The following is a 22,420-nucleotide window of genomic DNA, read 5'->3' on the forward strand; positions in this document are numbered from 1 at the left end:
GGGTCAAGGGGCATTGGCGTTATTCCCACAGGACTCTGAGTGAAAGCAGGATGCACAATGAACAAGTCGCCAATCCATCACAGATCAAACAAAGAGAAAGACTATCAAACACGCTCTCCTTCACTCCCGGGAGATGGGAGAACATGCAAACTCAGCACAGTAATGTCACCCAACAGATTCAAACTGGGCACATTGTCACAATGAGGTGAGAGTACTAATTACTCCTTTCTATGAGGTCCTTGTGAACTCATAAATGAACCTGAATTTGTGTGTTTTTTTTACTGTGGGAGAAGGGTACCTGCAGGAAAGTCCTTGCACAAACAGAAAGAACATGCAAACTCTGCACAGACACTCCTCAAAGTTTTTCCCTGTGAGGCAAGTGTTCTACTACACTACAGGGCGGCTTCAAGGGCTAACAATGTCATTTTCATTTTTTTTCAATTGCACAAATTGATGGATGGATGGGTGGATCTTTTGTAATACTTGAATTAGGCTTATCTGACTTTGCAGTAAGTTGTAAACTCGAAGGCAGCATAGTTTTATGGTTAAAAAAGTGTTAAAATTCAGGCAGCAGAAAAAAAAAACTTTAACAATTGATTTTAGGTGAAGAGGAGGAGATAAGGCCGTTTTTCCCTATTTGGGGATCCCTAAATACAAAAGTGAGATTGTATTTGATGACAGTTATTTAAATTCGTTTTATATTTCAATCCATTCAGGTTAATTAAAGCCGCAGAGGGAAACAAGTCACGCCTGGGGAAAGTCCCATTTAGGTCCTATACATGTGCTGTCCCACTGTCCCAGTCTGAGAGAAATGGGTCAGTAGAGATTGCAGATGATAAGAGTTAAAAAAAACAAAAAAAAAATCGCAGTCCTTCATCTGTATCCTCTCCGTGGCAGACGGAGCCGGCAGATTATGCACCAATTACACTGCGTCCTCGCTCCAGAGAGTGTTAATAGGGTTTGAAAGAGATTTACACGGCGCTGTCCAGTCAAATGCTGCATGCTTGGAGAATGACATCATTTTGATCACCTCACATACCGGCTGACCCCCTCCCTCCCTCCCTCCCTCCCTCCCTCGATGAAGTGTAGCTCCGGTCCCTCACCTGCGGCTGCCCCGCGTCTCGCCGGACTGCGCTCGTCATTGCGCACCGCTCTCGCCTGATAGGAGGACAGCGCACCCCCCCCCCCCGCGCCTCTCTCCTCCTCCTCACCGTGTTTACTATAGGTGCTATGGCCGTATAAATTCCTGAGTGTGCGCAGATCACATCCTCAGAGGGAAATGGAAAAAGGAGGAGAAGGAGGAGGCGTCGTTTAAGCAGGACTACTGGGGAGCGGAGCTGCGTTTACTGTTGACGGGAATGAACGCAGGAGAGACGCGCACCGCCACCACGGACCCCCGCCTGTGAAGGAGGACGAGTGTGGATGCCCATTGCACCGACAAACATAGGAACCATTGAATATCACCTGGCTGTTTTTAGACTAAAGTGGAAGAATATCTTGCAGTTGAACAGCGATGGACTCCGGCTGTCGGCGTTGAGGTAGGGATGGTAAAACATTATTAAATGCGTCGCCGAAACAGGAAGAAGGAAAAAAAAATGTATAGCGCATCCTGTGTTTGATTATTCTTAAATAAACTGCCAGCCTAAGCTTGGTTGTAAATTCAGTGACGCTTCACTGGATCTGAACCACAGGAGGAGCGAGGAGAAGCGATCATGCGCCTCCAACACGTCCACGATGCAGCGGCATGTAACCGAGCGTAGCCCGCTGCTGCGGCTCCCGCATCTGATACCTCCAAAATAAATAAAGCCAGAACCAGAGCAGGACCATTAGGAGACAAGATCAGTCAGATGTGAATGATGTGTACACCAGATGTGTCTCTGCATTTCTCTCGGCGTGAAAAATTATAATGAGGACGCTGTTCTTTTTTTTTTTTTTTTTTTTTTTTACCCAGAGTTCATGGCTCTGTTTGCTTCAATGAAATCTCCAGTCTGTCTTGTTTTGGACAGGTGTCAGCATAAATAATTCAAGATTTAACTAATATGTAGGGTGAATACAGTTGATGTTATGCAGGTAGATCATACTCTCAATGGCAGTAGGTTGGTTGATGTAATAGAAACTAATTGCATGTAGTCTTGAGATGGGCAACTAACTGATCATTTTGAGGGACGCAAAGTCCAGTATCTGATGGACAACGAGGATTTATGGGAATTATGACAGCTAATCTCATGAAAAGGACCAATTGTAAGTCTCATTGTAAATCAAAATTTTTCCTCAACATGCATGCATTTGATTAAAACAAAATTCTTTTTTTTTACCCTGAAAGAAACTCAGCAATACAATCATTACTTTTTTAATCGACACCTGGTTCAATTTGGCTGAAAATGCCCATCAGCCTACCATTGCGAAACAAATGATTTTTGTAAACGGGTTCATGAGAACTAGAAGCATATGTGACTCATGCGCCGCCACTTGCCCATATCGAATGTAGACGCATTCAGTCTGGTATTGCACTAAAATTGACTTGAAAACTGAGAGATGCGCCAACCACCAAAAGCAGACCTCCTATCAAGAAAGAGATTACCATCTGATATGTTCCAGGTCAAGAATCTTCAAAAGAAAAATACATTTTTTGTTCAGTATATTCAGCTTTTGTGTTATAACTGTGATGGTAGCGAGATGTTTGCTCTGTATCTCTGTAAAAATCTACCACTCTTCAGTTGTGCTTATCAGAGGTAGCAAAGGATGAGCAGATCACTTCAAAAGCCTCCCACAAGGAAATAATGTATTTTCATTCTCCGCCGAGCGTGCACATGCTGTCGTCCTCGGAGAAATATAATGCTTTGAAGAAGCCGGCTGATTTGTCTCATTATTCCTCTGCCATCTTCTAATCTCATCCGTTTTCATACAACACCGATGCTGCTCGAGTGGGATGTAAATAACCAGCTGTGGCACCTCTTGGCAACTAAAGCACTCGGCTTGTCTGTTGTGAGCATGGTATATCAAAAGGCACTGCAGTACCATGTTTGCAATATTCCGTTGCATGAAGGAACATTGAGATGCTGCTGCTGCTGCAGCTCGTCTGTGAGATTTGCTTGAGAGGAGGGGGTCGGGCATTATGTGCTGACAGTTTCTCAGATTTATGGTCCAGACAGGCCACTGTTTTGTCCTTTACCATACACCCTGAATTATGTTTCACAATCTTGTCTTTGGTGTCATAATTCATAGGTTTATGTCTACGTGGAGTGACAGCTTTCATGTTTTCCTCTGTCAGATTGAAATCGAAAGCAAAAAAAATCCTCATATTTCAAACGATGAAGCACTTTGTGCCATTATCGGTATATTCTATGATGATGATAGCATGTCTTTTGTGGCAAAAGCAAAGCAGCCCAAATTTTGAAATGTATTGCGGCTCAATACGGACGTGCTTTGTCTGCTACCAATCAGACTAAGGTCAGACTTGCTTGTGTCAGACAAGCTATCTGGGGTTCCCAGTAAGTTTCTTTGCCAGTTGGATGTTCGCTAAACAATGGTAATGTTCATGAATAAACTCAATATTGAGAAAAATGGACTTCATTGGCAGCTTTTCGAATAATTTGTAGTTTTTTTTAATCATGATATTTTATAAGATTCTCTCCATCTCTCTGTTTGCTCTCCTCCAGGCTCCCAGCTCTGCAGTCATTCTGATGACCACAGTCACCCATGGCGCTCGTTCATGAACCTCGTGCTCCGTCACCCTCTCTTTCTGGCTTCAACACGCCTCTCTCTGATCCTCCGTCCTTCCGCCGCCTGGATGCAGAAACGCCATGCACCCCAGAAATGGACCTCACCCCAACACAGTGCGTCCTCCGCAACGTTCTGTCAATAGATACCGGCGGTGCTGTTGAACCCGGTGGCGGTGGAGGAGAAGGACATACTGTGGGACACAACCAGACGCCCGGTGAGGAACAACAGGAGCATTTTGCCAACAGCGTCCTGAAGCTCCACGAGCATGATGGAAGCCCCGGAAGGACTGAAGGCGAGGGGCAGGAGCCGGACGGCAGTGTAGTCAGGAGCCAGGCGGACGCCGCCAGGTTACAGTGCCAGTCTACAGGAGGGGGAGGAGGGTTTCTGGAGGGGCTGTTTGGATGTCTGCGACCTGTCTGGACTATGATTGGCAAGGCGTACTCCACCGAGCACAAGCACGACCTGGATGGTAAGTCGAGTTGGCAAATTAATCTTAGTGTAAAATGTGCTCACATCTGTACTCGTTGCAGTTGATGCTCGCTTTTTGCATCTAATAACAGCAACCTCCAGCTCCCACTTAATTTCACTGTGAAGCTTTGATATGCTAATTAAATGATCTTATCCCCCAATTTAATTACATTGAACAGTCAGTTGAAGAATGACTACCACAAAGGCCGTGTTGTAAACAAACATTTTCCTTGACATGTGCGAGCTGCAGCCAGTGAAGGAGACTCTATCAGAGCTGTAAAGGGCTTATTTTCCCCTGATATTTACCCCCCCCCCCCCCCTCCCCCCGCATCCATCCGCCTGCTCGTGCCCACCACCCACTCCCACCCCCCAGTGAAACTAGCTCCCTGTGACGCTGTGTTGTTTATGTCTGCAGCCACTACAATAGCGCAGGGCTCCCCCGAGACTCCTCTGCCAAATCTGCTCTATGAATTATGCATGGCCATCCTCTGACCCTGCGCCTCTCATCTCTATTAACGCGAATGTGACACACACGCACACACCCATATGAGGATTCTCTTCGAAATGAATACGCGCAAACAGCCACGAATAGAAACACTAAATTTCTAGGACTGACACCGACACGTAGAGTCGGATAAGATGCCCAATGGTAACTTGATAAAATAAATCCAGCAGCACACAGCAAGCAAGAAGGTGGCAGTTTTACACCGCTCCTTGTCTTTATTGCCTTCTGATATTTTATCACCCATTTGACTTCCACATCTCCCCTCGCCTCCCCTCCTCCTTCCATCTCTCATTGTCTCCCTTCCCCTCCTTTTCATCCTGAGCTGTTATCACTCCCAGCCCATCTGCACCTCGCTGCTCTCGTCCTCTGTGCACCATCACGGGGAGTCATGCACACTGAGGAGAGCAATATTATAAAAGTGAAACAAATAGATCTTTTGCAGCTGAATGCCTGTCCACCGTGCAACAATTCCCTATTCTTAGGTTTTGACTCGAAGGAACAATGTATCTCAATGGAAAGTAGAAAAATGTTGTTCCTTTATTGATTTTGAAGGACTGGCAATGTGCTGAATTTCCACAATAATTCAAACCAAAGAAAGCAGAGCTGGGGAGGTTCTGGTGTATCGGATGTCTTTATTGTGAAAATATGAGGAGCTCATTAGAGGCAGAGCCCTCAATCAGTCAAAGGAAAACATTAATCATTTATGTCTTCCTTATTAATCTGATGAATATGTCTGATTCCCCGGGTTGCTAACAGCAGCAGAGTGGGCTGTACATTCTCTCTGTATTAACAGTCTGTCTTCAGCCACATGGACCCCCTGCTGACCCGTGGGGAATCCCCCTCCCATCTCTTCTCTTTACACAGTAGCCACCATCATCAGCTCTACTACCCCTCCGCCTCTCCGTTCACTTCCACATTTGGCTCTCAAATCCCCTCCCTCCTCCAACCCCCTCCTGAGTGTTGCACCCCTGTTTTGCGTCAGCCCCACAATGGCACTAAGCAGGATTTAGAAGGCTGAGGGAGAATTACCAACAGGAGATTAGAGCTCCCTGTCTGTCTCCCCTACATACTCCAGTCTTAGGTTAAGGTGAGGTTCAACTACACAACAAGATATCAGCTGTGCTTTGAGGGCTTTGAGGGATTTTACTGTAACAGGTTTTAACCTTTTCCTACAACCCCACCTGTGTTGGTGCTGTGCCTTTCCCATGCATCAGCTTTCGATCCAGACCAAGACTTTTCCATAGGCCTCAAAACCTTCAAAATAATCCATCGATGAAACTAAACAAAGGAGAGCCATGTATGCAGTTTGTACACAAAGCTAAACAAGACTCAAGAGGGTTTAGTTAAGCTCGTGGCTCTGTGAGCAGCTGTCAACATGCGAACATGCACACGAAGATCACATACATGAATGTTTCACAAACATATTAGAGAGAAAATTATGCGTGCACGGCAACGTGAATGCTTCTGCAAAAAAATACAATTACTGTCTAATTAAGTCAGATCTCTGGAAGCCATTGGACCTAAGTTTTGTAATGGCAGTCAAACCCAGCCTGAACGTTCCCTCACAATTATGAGAAAAGCATGACATTACATGGTCAATGCTTATTCTTGGCTAAGTCTTTATTTTCATTAGCTTGAAACATCACCATTCGGTGATACGGTTATACTATTTTGAGAATTTACACCAGAGGTCATAATCATTTTTCCTTACTGCACTGATTTGGCCTTATGGCATGAGAGACAGCTCATTCAACTAATATCTGACCGTAAAAATCATTCGTAAGTTTGAAGTTTTGACCAGGCAGGATGTCTCCTTGGACTTTTAACATATTGGAGCAAAAGTCTCAGCAATCTATGTTGACTGTTAAGTCAGTTGTAAAGAAATTAAACTATGAACAACCAATTTCAGTCTCCTTATTGCGCATAAGAGCAGATGTCAGAGAATCATGAGGTTCGGGGTTATAAATATGTTATTAATTTTTCATCAACTAAATGCAGGAGCTGTTGAGATTCACATTTCAAATAAGATGGTTGCATTCCTCGCAATGAACAAAGCTGAAAGTAAACATTCAGCCCTGCCATGTAGAAGTGACCTGGTTAGGACGGACCCCTCCTCTGACATAGTGTCATGAACCTCCACTGCAGTGTTTCTTGGTCCTGGGGGATCATTGCCAATAAAGTCTTAGGCAAATGGGTTGTTATCAAGCTTTTGCAGACCTCAGTCGGGATATTCATTTGAATCTCAGGCTGGTTGATGCAGAGAGCGTTTAAAAAGATCTAAGTAAGGGGAGAAGGTTGAGACCACAGTTTGAAACGTGACGATGGATCAATTGACTGTTTAGAAAAAGAAGACTATAAATTGACTATTCTGCACATTAAAGGCCTGATATTCCAATGTGTGTGCAGCTTTTGATGTTGAAAAGTCAATGCGTGAATCATCAGCTGCACTTTCAGTCATGACTTTCCATCATGCAGGTTGTGGAAATTGATTTGTAGTCTGCAGGTTAGTGCTCCCATCACACTGTTCAATATTGTTAATTGACATGTTGCTACACATATCATCTCACCAAGCACTTCGCTTGCATTTTCTTCTCACTTCAGAGGGTTGGGAGGTCCCGTTTGAGGAAATCTCAGACCTGCAGTGGGTGGGCAGTGGAGCCCAGGGCGCTGTCTTCCTCGGCAAACTGCACGGACAAGAGGTGGCGGTGAAGAAAGTGCGAAACATCAAAGAGACGGACATCAAGCATCTGCGGAAGCTCAAACACCCCAACATAATCACTTTCAAGTCAGTAGCAATGATCAAGTTGGCTTAATGCAAAGTCAAAATACACCGTATGAATACAAAATAGAGATAATTTTCTATAAGAATTTGTAAATTCAGATGATTGTGTTTTTCGTTCAACTTTCATACACCTTTGGTTGACGTTATAATATCAAAAGCTGAAATTCTATTCTCTCTTAATGCATTTCTTTACTCTCTCAGGGGGATCTGCACCCAGGCTCCTTGTTACTGTATCCTCATGGAGTACTGTGCACAGGGACAGCTGTACGAGGTGCTGAGAGCAGGCAGAAAGATCACTCCGTCCCTTCTAATGGACTGGGCTATGGGCATCGCTGGGGGCATGAACTATCTCCACCTCCACAAGATCATCCACAGAGACCTCAAGTCACCCAAGTGAGTTTTTATTTTTATTTTTTTATAGTATTTACTGTTTGAATCGTGATTAGTGATACAAATGTAAAAGGTGATGAATAATTCTGAGAAAACACTAAAGTGTTGCATTTACTTGGTGAAAACAAAAAAAAAATAGTTTTTTTATCTCTAGATTTTTCACACTTGTGAATCTTTTATGAGAATTATGAGAGCCAGATTGTCTGAATGAGCTGAAAATGTTTATTTTCTCTTCACAATGATTTTATTAACCTGCAAGGTTCATTTTTTGACTTGCAGTGTAGGACCTGACCAACAGTTTGAAAAATATGGCCTCAGAGTGAAAATCACTTGTGAATAAAATATATAGGTACAATACTTGGTAGATTTATAACTCTCAAAATATCACAACACTCGTCAGGGATTGGGGGGAATGTGCCGTGTCATTAACTTAAAATGGAAACTATTAATTCTGTGATTAAAAACGGATTAACCAGTTGAACTTATTTAACTAGTGACATCTAACTGTTTCTTGTTTACATTGTCATAATTGTTCATTCATTTCACTATTTTAATATACTTTTGATGATATATTTATGAACCAAATACCTTGTAGGTGCAATTTTTCTTTGCAATTAATCTAATTCTAATTCTGATTTGTACACAGATGCTCTCAAACATATAAATGCAAACTCTCATTACAGTATGCTCATCACCTACGATGACTCTGTGAAGATCTCCGATTTCGGCACGTCCAAGGAGCTCAGCGACAAGAGCACTAAGATGTCTTTTGCTGGGACCGTTGCCTGGATGGCTCCTGAGGTCATCCGCAATGAGCCCGTCTCGGAGAAGGTGGATATTTGGTAGGTGCATCGGCCATTTTAAACGCTGTATTTGCCCTGGTGAAAGTCTTCCCTTGTGATTTGTATTATCCGTCACTGAATCAACATAGAGGCTTATTAGATGCAGTCTACTATAGTACAGAGCAAAGGATCGTGTTCCCTGAAAATCTATTCGCTATTATGTACAATATCTCATTACATGAAATTCTATAGGGCCTCCGCCATATCTGATGGGTTGCCCTGTGCTCGGTCCACTACATTCCCTGCCTCTCTCTTTCTACTGCACTTCATCCCTCCATCGGTCTTCCTCTCCATCCTGAAAGGAACGCTGGCTAATTTAATAATTGATTTGCCAGATGCTGCAGTGCTCAAGAGAGGCTGGAATAACCTTCCAAGCCTGCGGATGGTTTGGCCCGGAGCCAGCGGTGCATTAGTGGAGAAGTGAAAATAGGATTAAAAAGCTTTTCATGCGGAGAGAAAAGCAAAGCATGTGTGTGCTCTGTACAGTTTTGTTTAAATTTATGTAAATCTCTCAATAGCAGCCTTTACCAACAACAAGCAGTTAAGGACTGTCATATGTTGTTAAAAATGTTTTATTTGTGCTGATATACGGTGACAGCTGGTCCTACCCCTGCTGCCTTTATTATAAGGACTATATCACAAAGCAAGAAGTACAGTTAAATTGTAAGACACAAAAGGGTTAGATTTAGGTTTAAATTTGAATAATAAAAAACTAAAGATAACGTCTCATAATTTTTGTTTAATTCAAAATAAAATCCACTCAAACACATTCACAGTTGAATAGGAAAACAACTTTGGAGTCTCAGGGATGCACAATGAAGTCAGGGTTGGCCTTACAGCTGTAAAGCCAAAGTTCAATTCCAGGCTTTTCCGTGTGAAGGTTGCATGTTCTCCCTGTGTATAACTACTGCAGCTCAGATCCAAAGTCTAAAAGACATACAGTTAATTATGTTAGTTAATTATGAGAGGAAGCTCAAGTACTCATTAAAGGCCAACGTATGCACAGTGAGAGCATGAAAACGGCACAGAGAAAAGCCTGTAGACAAACATTGGTCTTATAGCTGTAAGTCCTGCAGTCCGTGGACTGGCACCCTGCCCAGACAGCACTTTCTCTGATTTTAGCCTTCAGGCCTGTAGTTCTATTATGAATTAATAGCGTATAGAAGATTGATAGATGATTAAAGTTTTTGTCTTTTAAAATGGCATCAGTTGTTGGTGAATAAGGAGAAATAACATATAATAAAACATTTTACAAAGATAAACTGTATAAAACTTTTTTGTTTGTATCCATCCATCCATCCATCCATCCATCCATCCATCCATCCATCCATCCATCCATCCATCCATCCATCCCAGGAGTGTTGAACCTTCTGTACAAGCTTTTAAAACACAATTAATGTTATGATATTAGTCGAACGTGTACATTTCTGAACCTAACTGACTTTACTCACTTTGCTGCTTTAAATATGATCATTGTGGATGGTTGTCTCTTCTGTTAAAGTCATTTCCAATCCAAAAATGTGAAAATCTGTGTCGGCGCCTTGAAGTGAATTCTTTTCTCCTTGCGCATTGATGTTCTGAATCATACGAAGATTGAGCTAGTCTAAAAATACACATGTAAACACAGCATCTCCCCCCCCCCCCCCCCCCCCCCTCCCCCCGACATGCACACACACTAGTACCTTGGATACTGTACGCAGCAGCCATGTCACCATGGCAACCCAGAGAGTCACCAGCAACACACTTTCCTTGGTTACCCGTCCCATCGGCCTGCGCTCTCATTCCTACACCAGGCAGGTGAAAATAAAGCCCGTCAATAAAACTCTGAACTGCCGTTGCTTAAAATAAAAGTAGTTCATATTCAAAACAAGCAGCTTATAGACTTGAAATAATGTAAGAGTGGTAAAACATAAGCCAGTCAAACTTAGTCAAAGATATTAAAACAATTCATGTGCAATTTTAGTAGTGAGCCTTTACATACAAATATAAATGCTTCAGTCTACCTACAAACTCAAGCATGACACATATAGTAGGTATTTGGAGTGCTGGAAAAATAGATATATATATCTTTTTTTTTTTTGTCCATAGCAAAACCTAATGCAAGTTTTACTTTAAGCCTAATAATAATACTAATACTACTAATAATAATAATAATAATAATAATAATAAAAGCTTTGCAGGTACATAAAGTATCAGTGAAAAGTTTCAGCGATTATTTCAACCAAAATGTAATAAGTGTGATGATTCCCTCTCGCTGTCTTTCATCTGGTCCCTTCACATTAATATCTGTGTGTCTGAGTGAAAACATGTGGTGTGTCTCTGCAGGTCATTTGGCGTCGTGCTGTGGGAGATGTTGACAGGAGAGGTGCCCTACAAAGATGTGGACTCCTCCGCTATCATCTGGGGAGTGGGCAACAACAGTCTGCAGCTGCCGGTACCTGACGGCTGTCCCGACAGCTTCAAACTACTCCTGAGGCAATGCTGGTGAGTCGGCCCGAGGGGGAGAAGTGACATAAAAGCAGAGGAAGCAAAGCGAATATATCTTTTAAAGGAGGGAAAGAATGGGCAGAAGTCACAAGAAAAACACAATATTAAACAGTTTTATTTGGACTGCTTACAGGAATTGTAAACCCAGAAACAGACCTTCGTTTCGGCAAATCCTCCTGCATCTGGACATTGCCTCCGCGGACATATTATCGACCCCACAGGAGACATACTTTCAATCTCAGGTAAGCTTCATTTTCCATTTCAAGTCAATCCAGAATTCACAACATCTCTTTCCTTCCACCAGTGGAGAAAATGTCAACACAAAATGAAGAATGGCATAAAATCAACAATAATATCAGAGGATTTTCACCCGAGCGGTTCAACTCGCATTTGTGACACTTCATTTAGACTCCAGTTGAACGTGAATTCTGAAACCAATTATTGAAACAACAACTGAGTCAATGTGCATTTTGGAAGATTTAATATGTAACTGTCTTCCACTTCTTATGCAGATCACAAATAAAAGGAGACATATATGTGACTTCAAAAGAAAACCCACCTCGGTATAGTTTCACCTGTTTCTTTCTTCTGATTGGTTGCCTCAACTCTTACTTTTCAACAGGGAGAGCGAGAGAGAGAAATATATTAATCAAATAAAACCGATACACGCACAGGAAGAACATGCAAAGATTCCCCTAATCCCGAACCAGGAATAATGTTGCTATGAGGCCAGAGTGATGACCTTCACACCACAGGGAAAAACACAATTAGAACATAAAATCAAAAACGCACTCACACTGAAATACAAAAACAACATAACTTTTAATGACATAAAACATCTTAAAAAAATAACTATTTTAACAGATAATGAAATTTGCAGCTCAACTGTATATCAGGTCACTTAAATTTCCTGCAGGAAAGGCGTGAGCATCATTTAAACTAATTGTTCCTGGGCTTATCTGCTCTCATATTGCTTCTCAAAAGGCTGCAGACGTCCTTTACATTCTCAGGTTTGCCACAATATTTCAATACAGCCAACGCTGGCAAACAAACACTCCCAAACATACAAAAGCAAGAGCCACGCCTAATTTTGAAAACGTGAAAGCAAGCAAAGCCTCAAGGTCCCCATTGTGATTTCTGGCAACCTACCAAGGGTCCTTGACCCCAGGTTGGCAAATACTGACTGAGAAAACCCTCATCTGCAACATTATAATCTAACTGGTTACCTTGGCTGCACTGAAAAAGATTGTTGGAAACGTCTATTGAAGGTTTTTTCTTCTTAATTAAGTAACATCCAATTTCAGGAGGATGTTCTTTAAGTAAAATACTTCTGTCTATGTCAGAGATAATAAAATAATTTATTTGTCTCACAATGGGGAAATCTACCAAGATCGTTTGAATACCTGAATATATCAACAGTTTGTCTATTAACAACTCACATTGCAATTGCTTTATTCGCATAAATAAATTAAAACCTCATTTCACACAATAGGAGAGTTTTATATAATACAATAGTGTATCAGATTTGTTGTTTTTAGTGTTGGCCTATTTTTTTGTGCTGTAACTCGGAACCGAATTCCTAATTTTTCAAATGACTTGCCGACATTAGATGACGTAAATATGAGCCGTCACTAAAGAAAAGCTCCTACTAACATCAGCCAGCATCACTAATAGCCGTTCTTGTTTCCAATCTGCTGCAGTAACTAGAAGCAGTGCAGGCGATGCAGCTGCACCGGGGCCTCCGGGCCTCTCGGGAGCCCACTAATAATACCTGCCCTTCCAATCACAGCATCATTGTTGGTCCCTTACTCTTTGTTCCTTGTCACATGCGAGTGCTGATTTGTGGTCAAGAAAAAAAACCTTTTTTTCCTATCAAAGCATGAGGGGGAAGGACTGTGTGTGTGTGTGTGTGTGTGTGTGTGTGTGTGTGTGTGTGTGTGTGTGTGTGTGTGTGTGTGTGTGTGTGTGTACCTGTGCTTGGATGGGGGTTGGGGGCTCATGACAAATGTCTTAGACCACTGCCACACATTTGAAGGACAGCAGATTCACATAATTGTGTGGAAGATGCATCATTTGCTCCCCGGTGCAGGACCACATAGCCATTTATAACCCAAGCTGTGCAATCATGTGACACATTTGTCCACACAAACACACACAGTAAATATGATTTTACTCCTCTTTTGCTACACTCCACTGCTTCTTCCTGGGGGTTTTATCTGATGATGCAAAACAGAAAGCTTTTTCCTTCTCCCCACTTATCCTTGATCTTTTATCCCTCCCTGTCCCCCTTCATTCTGCAACCCTCCCCAGTTTCTCTCCTCTCTGCCCCCATAATGGATTTCTCTTGTGACGTTAGAAAGAAGTATTTGCTGCTGGAGTGTATTGATTGCTTTAATGGTCGGGAGCAGGGAGCAAAGATGGAGGAGGAAGAGGGGACTGAAGACATAGGAGAGAGTGCACAGAGTCCATTAGCTTAATAAGAATCCCTCATGCACGGATAGATGTGTGCACACCCACATTCAGGGGTTACATGCACATACATGCACATGCACGCTCTCGTAAATCCGCTTCTTTTGTCCTTTGATATGACAGGTATCAGATAACAGCTGTCGCGCTCCACTGTGCACAAGAAAATGCCCACGCCGCAGATTTTTATTTTTTTTCCTAGTTCACGTCGTGTCAGTTCATGTTGAGTTTCTGCTCTTTGTGTATCGATTATCATCTGACAGCCTAACGGGTTTTGTTTCAATGATACAAAAGATCCGCAGTCACTCTGCAAATTAAGAGACGTTTTTTACTAGATCAAGGTACAATGAAGTTGATATCATTCGACGTTGACATTATTCCACAAATTAGATTAAGTCGTAGTCAATTATCGCAGTTGCAAACAGAGGAACGACTTGAATTTGTAATTGAGCCCAAATTTGACAGAAACTTAAAAAAAAACAACCTGAAGCTAAAAGCTCAGTTTGATGAAGCAGCTCCATATTAAATCCCTTTTATTTTTACCACTGTTTCACACTTTGATAATCTAGCTTTTCTATCAAATAATCTGCTGCTTGACTGGGTTTACAGGCAGTTGTTCGCATTTAAAATAGCTACAATGACATTGGCTTTTCCTAAATCTATTTCATATTTTCATATCTTTAGTTCTCAACAAAATAATCAACATGCAGTTTGGAGGTTGGAACACTAGCGATGTCGGCAGTGAGTTTGAACCAGGGTTATTTGTGAAGCTGTTCAATGTTCAGTTTTCTGAGTTGTTACTTCTCGCTGTGATGGATGTGTATGACGTGTCCCTCTCAGGTGGAGTGGAGAGACGAGGTGAGACACCACTTTGAGAAGATCAAGTCAGAGGGGACGTGTCTTCACAGGCTGGATGAGGAGCTGATCAAACGGCGCAGAGAAGAACTCAGGTGAGATATTTGCAGTCAAGCCTTGGACAATAAACATTACTCGTGATTACTTGGCAATTGAGAGACATCCATTCCCCTCCGTCAGCCTTTATTTCGGACATGTAAAATATAGGCAAATAATTTCACATTAAGATATTAATTAAGAAAACAAAAATGAGAAGAACAAAAAATCTAATAATTGATTTTACTTCAACCTTATAAATTAATGAAGTCACATAAAGAAATATAATATTTTTAACCAATCATACCGACTGTGAACAAGCTATACATAGATCACAGTTATTTAATAATCAGAATGTTACTGAGATATAATGAAACAATATAATATACATTTTTATGTTGACATTATTCAAGATGTGAAAAAAAATGTACTGGTATATGTATTTTATCCAAAAAAATACTTCCAAATATGTATAATTAGTCTGATATTTTTACCTGAGGTGACTTAATATCAGTGTGTTTTTGTCTCTCCCCACACAGACATGCGCTGGACATCCGGGAGCACTATGAGAGGAAACTAGAGAGAGCCAATAATCTCTACATGGAGCTGAATGCGATCATGCTGCAGCTCGAGATCAAAGAGAAAGAGCTGCTCAAGTAAGGAAACTGCATTTTTGCTGCCTTCACTTCAAAGTAAATTGCAGTGGAAGTTTGAAATCAAGGCATTATCTGCAGCACTATTTTGCACCCCCATCCAAAATAAAATAAAATTAGGAAATGTAATGGATCAGTTATTCAAACTCTTTGCGCCGACAGCGTTTTAGCCATCGACACTGGTTAAATAGTGACTTTGTAATCAGAGCAAGAAAATGTTCATCGGTAATATGAAGCCGGTGACCATTACGTTGAGTCACATTAGGAATTGACATCCATTAAATGAATAATGGCTTTGTGTTTTAAACGCCAGGAGGGAGCATTCACTGGACAAGAAGTACCCGGGCTGCTTCAAGCACCACAGTTCCAGACAGTCGGCCTCCTCAAACTCCATGGAGAAACTCATGAAGAAACGCAACGTACCTCAGAAACTTCCCTCACACAGCAAGAGGTAAGATGACAAGGAAGGACCTTAATCATGTTCATTCAGAAGAGTTAATCAAGCTAGAAAATCCTCTCTGACAGCATTATGGTATTTTGCCCGGAACATATACAAGATGTAGTTTTCCTATGTCATTTTACTAATGGACTACTATTTATGGTTGTAATACCACACTGTGAAGTGAAGGGGGCAAAGCAGGTTATGCCTCATACTTGCCAGTCAGTTGCTGTGCATAAAGCAGGATTTATTAAAGAACCACAATTTCTGCAAGAGCAGACACATTTCTTCAGTAGTTTTTTTGTACTACTATCTTATAATGTGCTAAAAACAGGCAAAAAACAAAGGAAAAGGAATGTCAGTAAATCCTTGCTGATCACCCAATGTAAAGATTGAACACTCTTCTTTTAATGAAAAATGTAGCTTCTGTCATACTTAAGGAGAATTTATGTATTTATATATATTTATTCTTACGTTACACAAACCATTCAAACCAAATGATTTCCCATTGTTAGTGCCAGTGACAAAGAGGAGTATTGGCAAAAACGTATAAGAGGTACTGTAGTTAACCTTTGTGAAATTGAGAGCTGCTTCAGGGTTACCAAATACTTTGAAAGGCAACTTTTTACACATGAATAATTACAGTTTCAAATCATGTAGTTGGTGCTGAGCCATACTATTAGAGGTTGCCTCGGGGCAACTGAAACGAGCACAGTGACTATCACTGACTTAGAATATCCTTGATTAGAAATAGAAATATTAAGTCAGACAACAATCCATGCCCACTGCTTTTCATCTCAACCATGTTGTTGATCTTTCCAGGCCTGACTTACTAAAGTCAGAGGTCATCCTCCCCAAACTGGACTCGTCCATGACCCAGGTCACAATCCCCAACAAGGGCTCTACCTCTCCAGGCCGCTCACGGCGAGGAAAACCTCGCTACAGGAAGGCGGGCAAAGGCAGCAGTGGGGACCTGGCTCAACTGAAAGCCACTCTGTCTTCGTCTTTAGCGATGGTGAACGCCACCTCATCTGTTCCGAGCAGCAAGCACCATCTGGACCCCAGCGCAGCGCTCAGGGGCCTGCAGCATGACCTGCTCCTCAAAAAGATGTCCTCCTCCAGCCCTGATCTCATTTCCACCACCCTGGAGGCGGAGGGTCGGAGGAAAGGGCAGATGATGCCGGGACTGGACCGAGCCGGCAGTCAGAGCGCCTCGGCCGGGCTGGAGGAGAGCAGGACTGGAGGGCCGGAGGAGGGGCCCCACGTGGGCATCGGGAATGACGACCTGGCGGAGACACCTCCACGCAGTGACACGCCCAGTGAGGACGCAGCTTCTATTCCGTTCTCCAGCAGCCCCGACTCGCCCTGTGGACGAGGGGCGGCCGCAGGGAGGACGTCTGTGCTCGGAAACACCCGCGGCCCTCACGAGGGCGAGGAAAAGGAGGAAGGGACGGTGATCACTCGCTCGCCCAGAAGTCAACGCCTCACGCCCGCCGCATTGCTCTACAGGGCAGCAGTCACACGCAGCCAGGTGAAGATTGAACCCAATGTTTCATCGTGACTCACTTTCAACTCATTTTGACTTGTGCATCAAGGATGAAGTTGCTTTTGGGAAATCAGACTGGTTTAATATTATTTGTTGCTGCTGTGGATAGCAAGTTTGCTGAAAATCTGAAATCGACATCAATTCAGGAGTCAAATATGAGAGAAGATATTCTCACATGACACTTATTTTAATGGATGGAGTGGTACAAATGAAGACAACACACGTAAACTGCATTAAACCACATCTAAATATCGTATTTACATTGATAGGTTGATGAGAAGAAAGAGCAAAAGACAAGGCTTGCAAGACAGTAGCAAAACCTACTATGATGTAGCAGTGTCTAAACGACAGGAGGCTGAGCTGGAGCAGACGTTGAAGATGGAGAAGAGGAAAAACTTTAGTTGACAAGGGAAGGGGGAGGCAAATGATCTGCTGGGGCAAACTCCTGAAGGAAGCAACTGAAAGATACCAATGAAAAAGAAGTTCTCAATATGCACACTTGACAAGCAAGCGAGCTGAGGGCGTATAGTGATAAGTGATAAGTATTGTGTGTGAAACCAGCAAAACCTGTGATGAGATCTAGTGTTTATTTTCATTATGAGACTGGACAGGAGTTGTGGCTGAAGTCATGTGCGGACGTTGAAACTTGACTGATGCTTTTCACAGCGACGTGGCGTGTCTTCCGAGGAGGAGGAGGGCGAAGTGGACAGTGAAGTGGAGCTGCCAAGACGACGGTAAGAACATCGTGTGGTTATATTTCTGTTTGTGCGCCCTGACAACACCATCCGAGCATGACGCTCAGAAGTGAGGCTCCTACACAAGCATTTCGCCTGATTTGACCTCTGTTGCCGTGAGCATGTGGGGAGTTCTCACATCGTGCTTTACTCACACTTCTCTCACCTCATGTGATCTTAAGCCTGGCTGCGACTGTTTCCGACCGAATCCGGCACAATAATTGAAAACATCTGTAAATTCCCAATTTCTTAACTACGACAATCACAAAAAACAAGAAACGCTCACAGATGTATTTAAAAAAAAAAAAAAGGGCAGGAAATATTCAGTCTGCGTGCGGCTTTATAAGGTCACTGCCAGTTTAATTTAAGAAATAGGTCAAATTTCAGCTATGTCTGGAAGTGTTTCATCACTCTCCGTGTAAAACTTGTTTAGCCTTACCTGCATTTCCACAGTCATGTACATCAGCGGCTTGTGGTCAAACTGCACAGCATCACTATGAAAGCATTGCACGTCCTTCAGGTAGTCAGATGTGTGGTGGAGGGTCAGAGGAAGGAAGAAATTCCTGTCACATGCACAAAGTGGTACACAGGGAGATTTCGCCCTCTGCTTTTAACCATGCCCTGAAGGAGCCCACAGTGATAATGGGGACCAGCAGTGGCTTCCACTTTTCCCCGCTAGAAAATCTTCTGCTGGTTCATGACTCGAGTTACTGACCTTCTTCTAAATAGGCTTAGCAGTAGTGCTGCAACTTATGAGTTGCTGAAGCAATGTGGCGCAGTGGTTGGCGCCCTCGCCTCACAGCAAGAAGATCCAGATGCAAATACCGGCCATTGCCTTCCCGTGTTTCCTCCGGTTCTCCGGTTTCCGCCCACTGTCTAAAAACATGCATGTAAGAGTTGACCGGTGGCCCTAAATGGCAAAGGCAGATCGCAGCCAATGACCTCTCGGCCGTGCCGACGATACGCTGCAGCCCGCACATGCAGATGCTATTTGTAATTTTCAAACTCTCCAGTGTGAGAATACTGCAGACAAATTTCTCTTTTCTCTCAAACCTTATTAGAATGTCAGCTGCAGCATGTTAGGTTTCAGTATGTGTCTGTGTTTATGGGCACTGTCACTCTTTGTTTGTTTAATTCAACCAAACTCTGGGACAAATGCTTGTGTTGGTATTTTATTTGTCATTGGAAGAACAAACCCTGGCTTGAATGTATCAAGCAGATTGAGACCCCTTGAAAATAAATGTGCAGCTGCAGCATGGACCAAAGACATCTGAACAGAACAAACACAGGATCTGAAATGTGTTGTTTTCTTACACATCTTGATTCGTGTGCAATGGTTGATGGTCTGTCCCTGTTAAGACTCCACTGCAATCATGGTAACTTACTTGGTGACAAACATCAGATAATTAAAAAAAAAGGGTTTAAAATATTTTACAGAGCCGACCGAGTTATCTTTATTTTTCTTTTTGTGCTGTGCTTTGCACGAGGAAACTGCAACTGTTACTTCAGTTTTATTTACAATCTTTTTTTCACTCGAGTTTTATGGAAATGTTGATGAATATATGCACTCATCCCTGCTTCACACCCTCTCAGGCGGCCCGTGAGCATCACAAAATGCCAGTCTCTGTCAACGTTCAGCTCGGAGAACTTGTCGGTCTCGGACGGCGAGGAGGGGAACACCACCGACCACTCCCACAGCGGCACACCCGACGTGGTCAGCACCAACACAGACGAGCGTCTGGATGACAAGAGCGACGACCTGCTGTCTCAGGGCTCGGAGATCCCTGCAGACCCGTCTGACCCGACCCAACTGGGCTCTGACGGGTTGTCTGAGAAGGAGGCCATCCTACGACAAGTCAAGACGCAGCTCGCTTCCAACGATCACAACTATGAGGTCAGTGAAATCAGACTAAACAGTATTTATCTACGTTTGACAGAAACATACAGATAGCCTATTGCTGCAGTCATACAGTGATCACTGTTGCTTTCCCCCCCCCCCCCCCCCCCCAAAACCAGGGCCTGTATGATGACTCGGACTGTGACAGTACAGAGTTGGACCATTCATGCAGTGCAGAGCCCAGCCAACCTCCAACCAACTGGTGAAAACCTGACACCTCAACCCCCTCAAACGCCTGCAGATCTGTCCTCTGAAAACCTCTTCCGCTCGCACAGAAATTAACAACCCAAGAGTCGCGAGAGAATGGAAGTTAGGAGACGGGAGAAAAAAGACAACAAAAAAAAAGACTTGGATTTTCTTGGGGGGAAAAAACAAAACACATTTCCTCCTGGTATGAATGCATCAAAGAGATGCAGGATGCACTTTGTGCACGAGCCGAGATAACAACTCTCTGTGTTTTATCAAGAGCAACAAGCCCCTGGTCAGCTTTGGTAAAAACACAGTGAGACACACCTCAGCAGAAGGGACCATCAAAATGAATGTTTGCTCATGTCATGGTCATAAATTATGTGTCATATAAAAACCTTTTTTTTTTTTTTTTTTTAAATCAGGGCTTCTGTAACACTTCAGATACTTTGATTTCCAACATCAGTCTCTAATGTTGCTCCTTGCACTTAATTTAAACTGTGTCATGGTAAAGCGTTACGCACTACTTAATTTATTCTTTTACAGTCATTCTCCTCGAACATGTTTACATCCCTTATTATTGTTTACATTATTTATTCCATTTGTCATGAATTATGTTCCCATTTTCTGCTGTTGTGCTTGAATACCCGTGTAAATATGTGATGTTGTAAAATGAACAAATTTTTTTAAATGTGAGATTGTATAATTTAAGGTGCTGATGTTTCTAATAAGGTGGCATCACCCTATTTGAAACGCAAAAAGCTTAAGGTAGTAAGAATGTATTGTAGCTGCTGTTCATTTGTGAGCATCGAAACACAAATTAAAAAAAACAAACATGTCAACAAAGGCGGGGGAGAAGCAATATTATGTCAAGCATGCATAACAGGCTTTTTTTTTTTTTTTTTTTAAATGCAAATTTGGTATAACAGCATTTACTGTATCAAAATATACCACCGGTTTGAAAATAGCACTGAGAAATTTGGGAGTGTAGAAAAACTCACTGTTGCTGTTTTTGACTGGGATCATCCCCCGGAGAGGAACAAAAGCGGATTTCTAGCAGCCATTGAGACACTCCTGCTAAAACAACTGAAGGCGTATGACGGGGACACAATACACCAGGCATGTCAGAAAAAGAGACGTACCGACACTCAATTCTGTTAAACGCCGTGTGATGTCACCAAACACTTTGCGAGTGCTGCTGGTGGCGCGTTTGGATTAAAGTCCGGACCTTGAGTGTGAGGAAACTCCCCAAATGCAGCAGGAAGGGCATCGACTAAAAAGTAGCCAACTCTCACACCCTGTATAATGGAGTCGATCAATATTTTGTCTAACCTGCACCACTCTGTCTTCATATCATGGATCTCGGTGGTTTTTCAGGCTCGTACCTCACTGGGCTGCAACACGTCGCCGAATCCACAAAGGAGTTTCCAAACTATAATTGAAACCTTTCAATGAGTACAACTATTGAGCTTGAGTTTGCATGCCTTTTCAAAGAACCAAGAGATTTAACAGCGGGATTCCTGGAAGAGTCCCGCTGTTCTGCAATAACTACAACCGCTTTATATTTCTAACAAATCAGACAATAGTTGTTGCAAGCCAAAAAAAACCTTTTGTAGAACTATGTCAAACAAGCTGCAGGAGCTTTCACATATTAAAAAGTAGAGAGAACCAATTTCTCGACTCTCCAGACCTCATGGGTGGATACTTTAGAAGTTAATTCAGAATGGACATAAAGCGGCATGGCAGTTTATTTACCACACAAAATTCAAATTGCGGACCAATCACACAATATTTGTCAGATAAAATCGTTACCTAGAACGCATGAGTGAAGCCTTACTGCCCTCAGTTTCTGACCCAAGTCGTTGCTGGTGTCTAAGCCTGTCGAGAACACGCCCTCAATGTAGTTCCCACTGATTGGAAAGTGCTTTAAATAAGAAACGTCATCCAGCAGCTTCTTAACTTCTTTTATGAACTAAATAACATGAGCGCCGTTCCAACAGTGAGTTTAGCGCTTCAAAATTTCCGTTTGTGTGGAAAATTAAGCGTGTGATGCCAAATTATGCTTTTACATCCTGTAATCTACATGATCTCAAACTAAGAAGCTTCATCAGGTCAGTCAGTTCACTCAACGTTGACAAGCATTGTAGGCAGCTCAAAGTCACATTTTAATGCTTGGTGAGAATGGTATGAAGCTATAACTGGTGCTGATGCATTTGTGCCCCTTGACAGGCCTTAATGTTATGAACCGGAACTAAACAGGTCAAATTCAATAAGCTAAAAAAAAAAAAAAAAAATGAAAAAAAGGCAGCTTCCCCCACTTGTTTTAAAGTTTACATTTGTAGAGCATTCGAAACATCCCCCAAGATCTAAGGCTAGAAAACCTCCACAATGTTGCCAAAACAAAAAACAAA

At 42.6% G+C, this 22,420-nt stretch overlaps 1 protein-coding gene across 1 annotated transcript; it reads left to right on the plus strand.

The window, feature by feature from the left end:
* Positions 1 to 1,223: 1,223 nt before the first annotated feature.
* LOC308108862 (mitogen-activated protein kinase kinase kinase 12-like) lies at positions 1,224 to 22,279 on the plus strand. Its single transcript, XM_080462146.1, has 14 exons — positions 1,224 to 1,538; positions 3,660 to 4,192; positions 7,298 to 7,481; positions 7,680 to 7,871; positions 8,552 to 8,710; positions 11,036 to 11,194; positions 11,331 to 11,439; positions 14,504 to 14,613; positions 15,094 to 15,210; positions 15,521 to 15,658; positions 16,469 to 17,177; positions 17,859 to 17,926; positions 19,520 to 19,820; positions 19,943 to 22,279. Exons 2-14 carry the CDS (start codon positions 3,700 to 3,702, stop codon positions 20,027 to 20,029), a joined length of 2,826 nt encoding a protein of 941 aa, XP_080318272.1. The 5' UTR covers positions 1,224 to 1,538; positions 3,660 to 3,699; the 3' UTR covers positions 20,030 to 22,279.
* The last annotated feature ends 141 nt before the right edge of the window (positions 22,280 to 22,420 follow it).

Source organism: Lipophrys pholis, assembly GCF_963383615.2.
Source record: "Lipophrys pholis genome assembly, chromosome: 4".
In the NCBI taxonomy this organism is placed as follows: domain Eukaryota; kingdom Metazoa; phylum Chordata; class Actinopteri; order Blenniiformes; family Blenniidae; genus Lipophrys; species Lipophrys pholis.

Coding starts and splice junctions, on each gene's coding strand:
- LOC308108862 (XM_080462146.1), top strand. CDS start 3,700: ATGGCGCTCGTTCATGAACCTCGTGCTCCGTCACCCTCTCTTTCTGGC. Junction 7,872..8,551: donor AGAGACCTCAAGTCACCCAA/GTGAGTTTTTAT, acceptor CTCTCATTACAG/TATGCTCATCACCTACGATG. Junction 11,195..11,330: donor CTACTCCTGAGGCAATGCTG/GTGAGTCGGCCC, acceptor GACTGCTTACAG/GAATTGTAAACCCAGAAACA.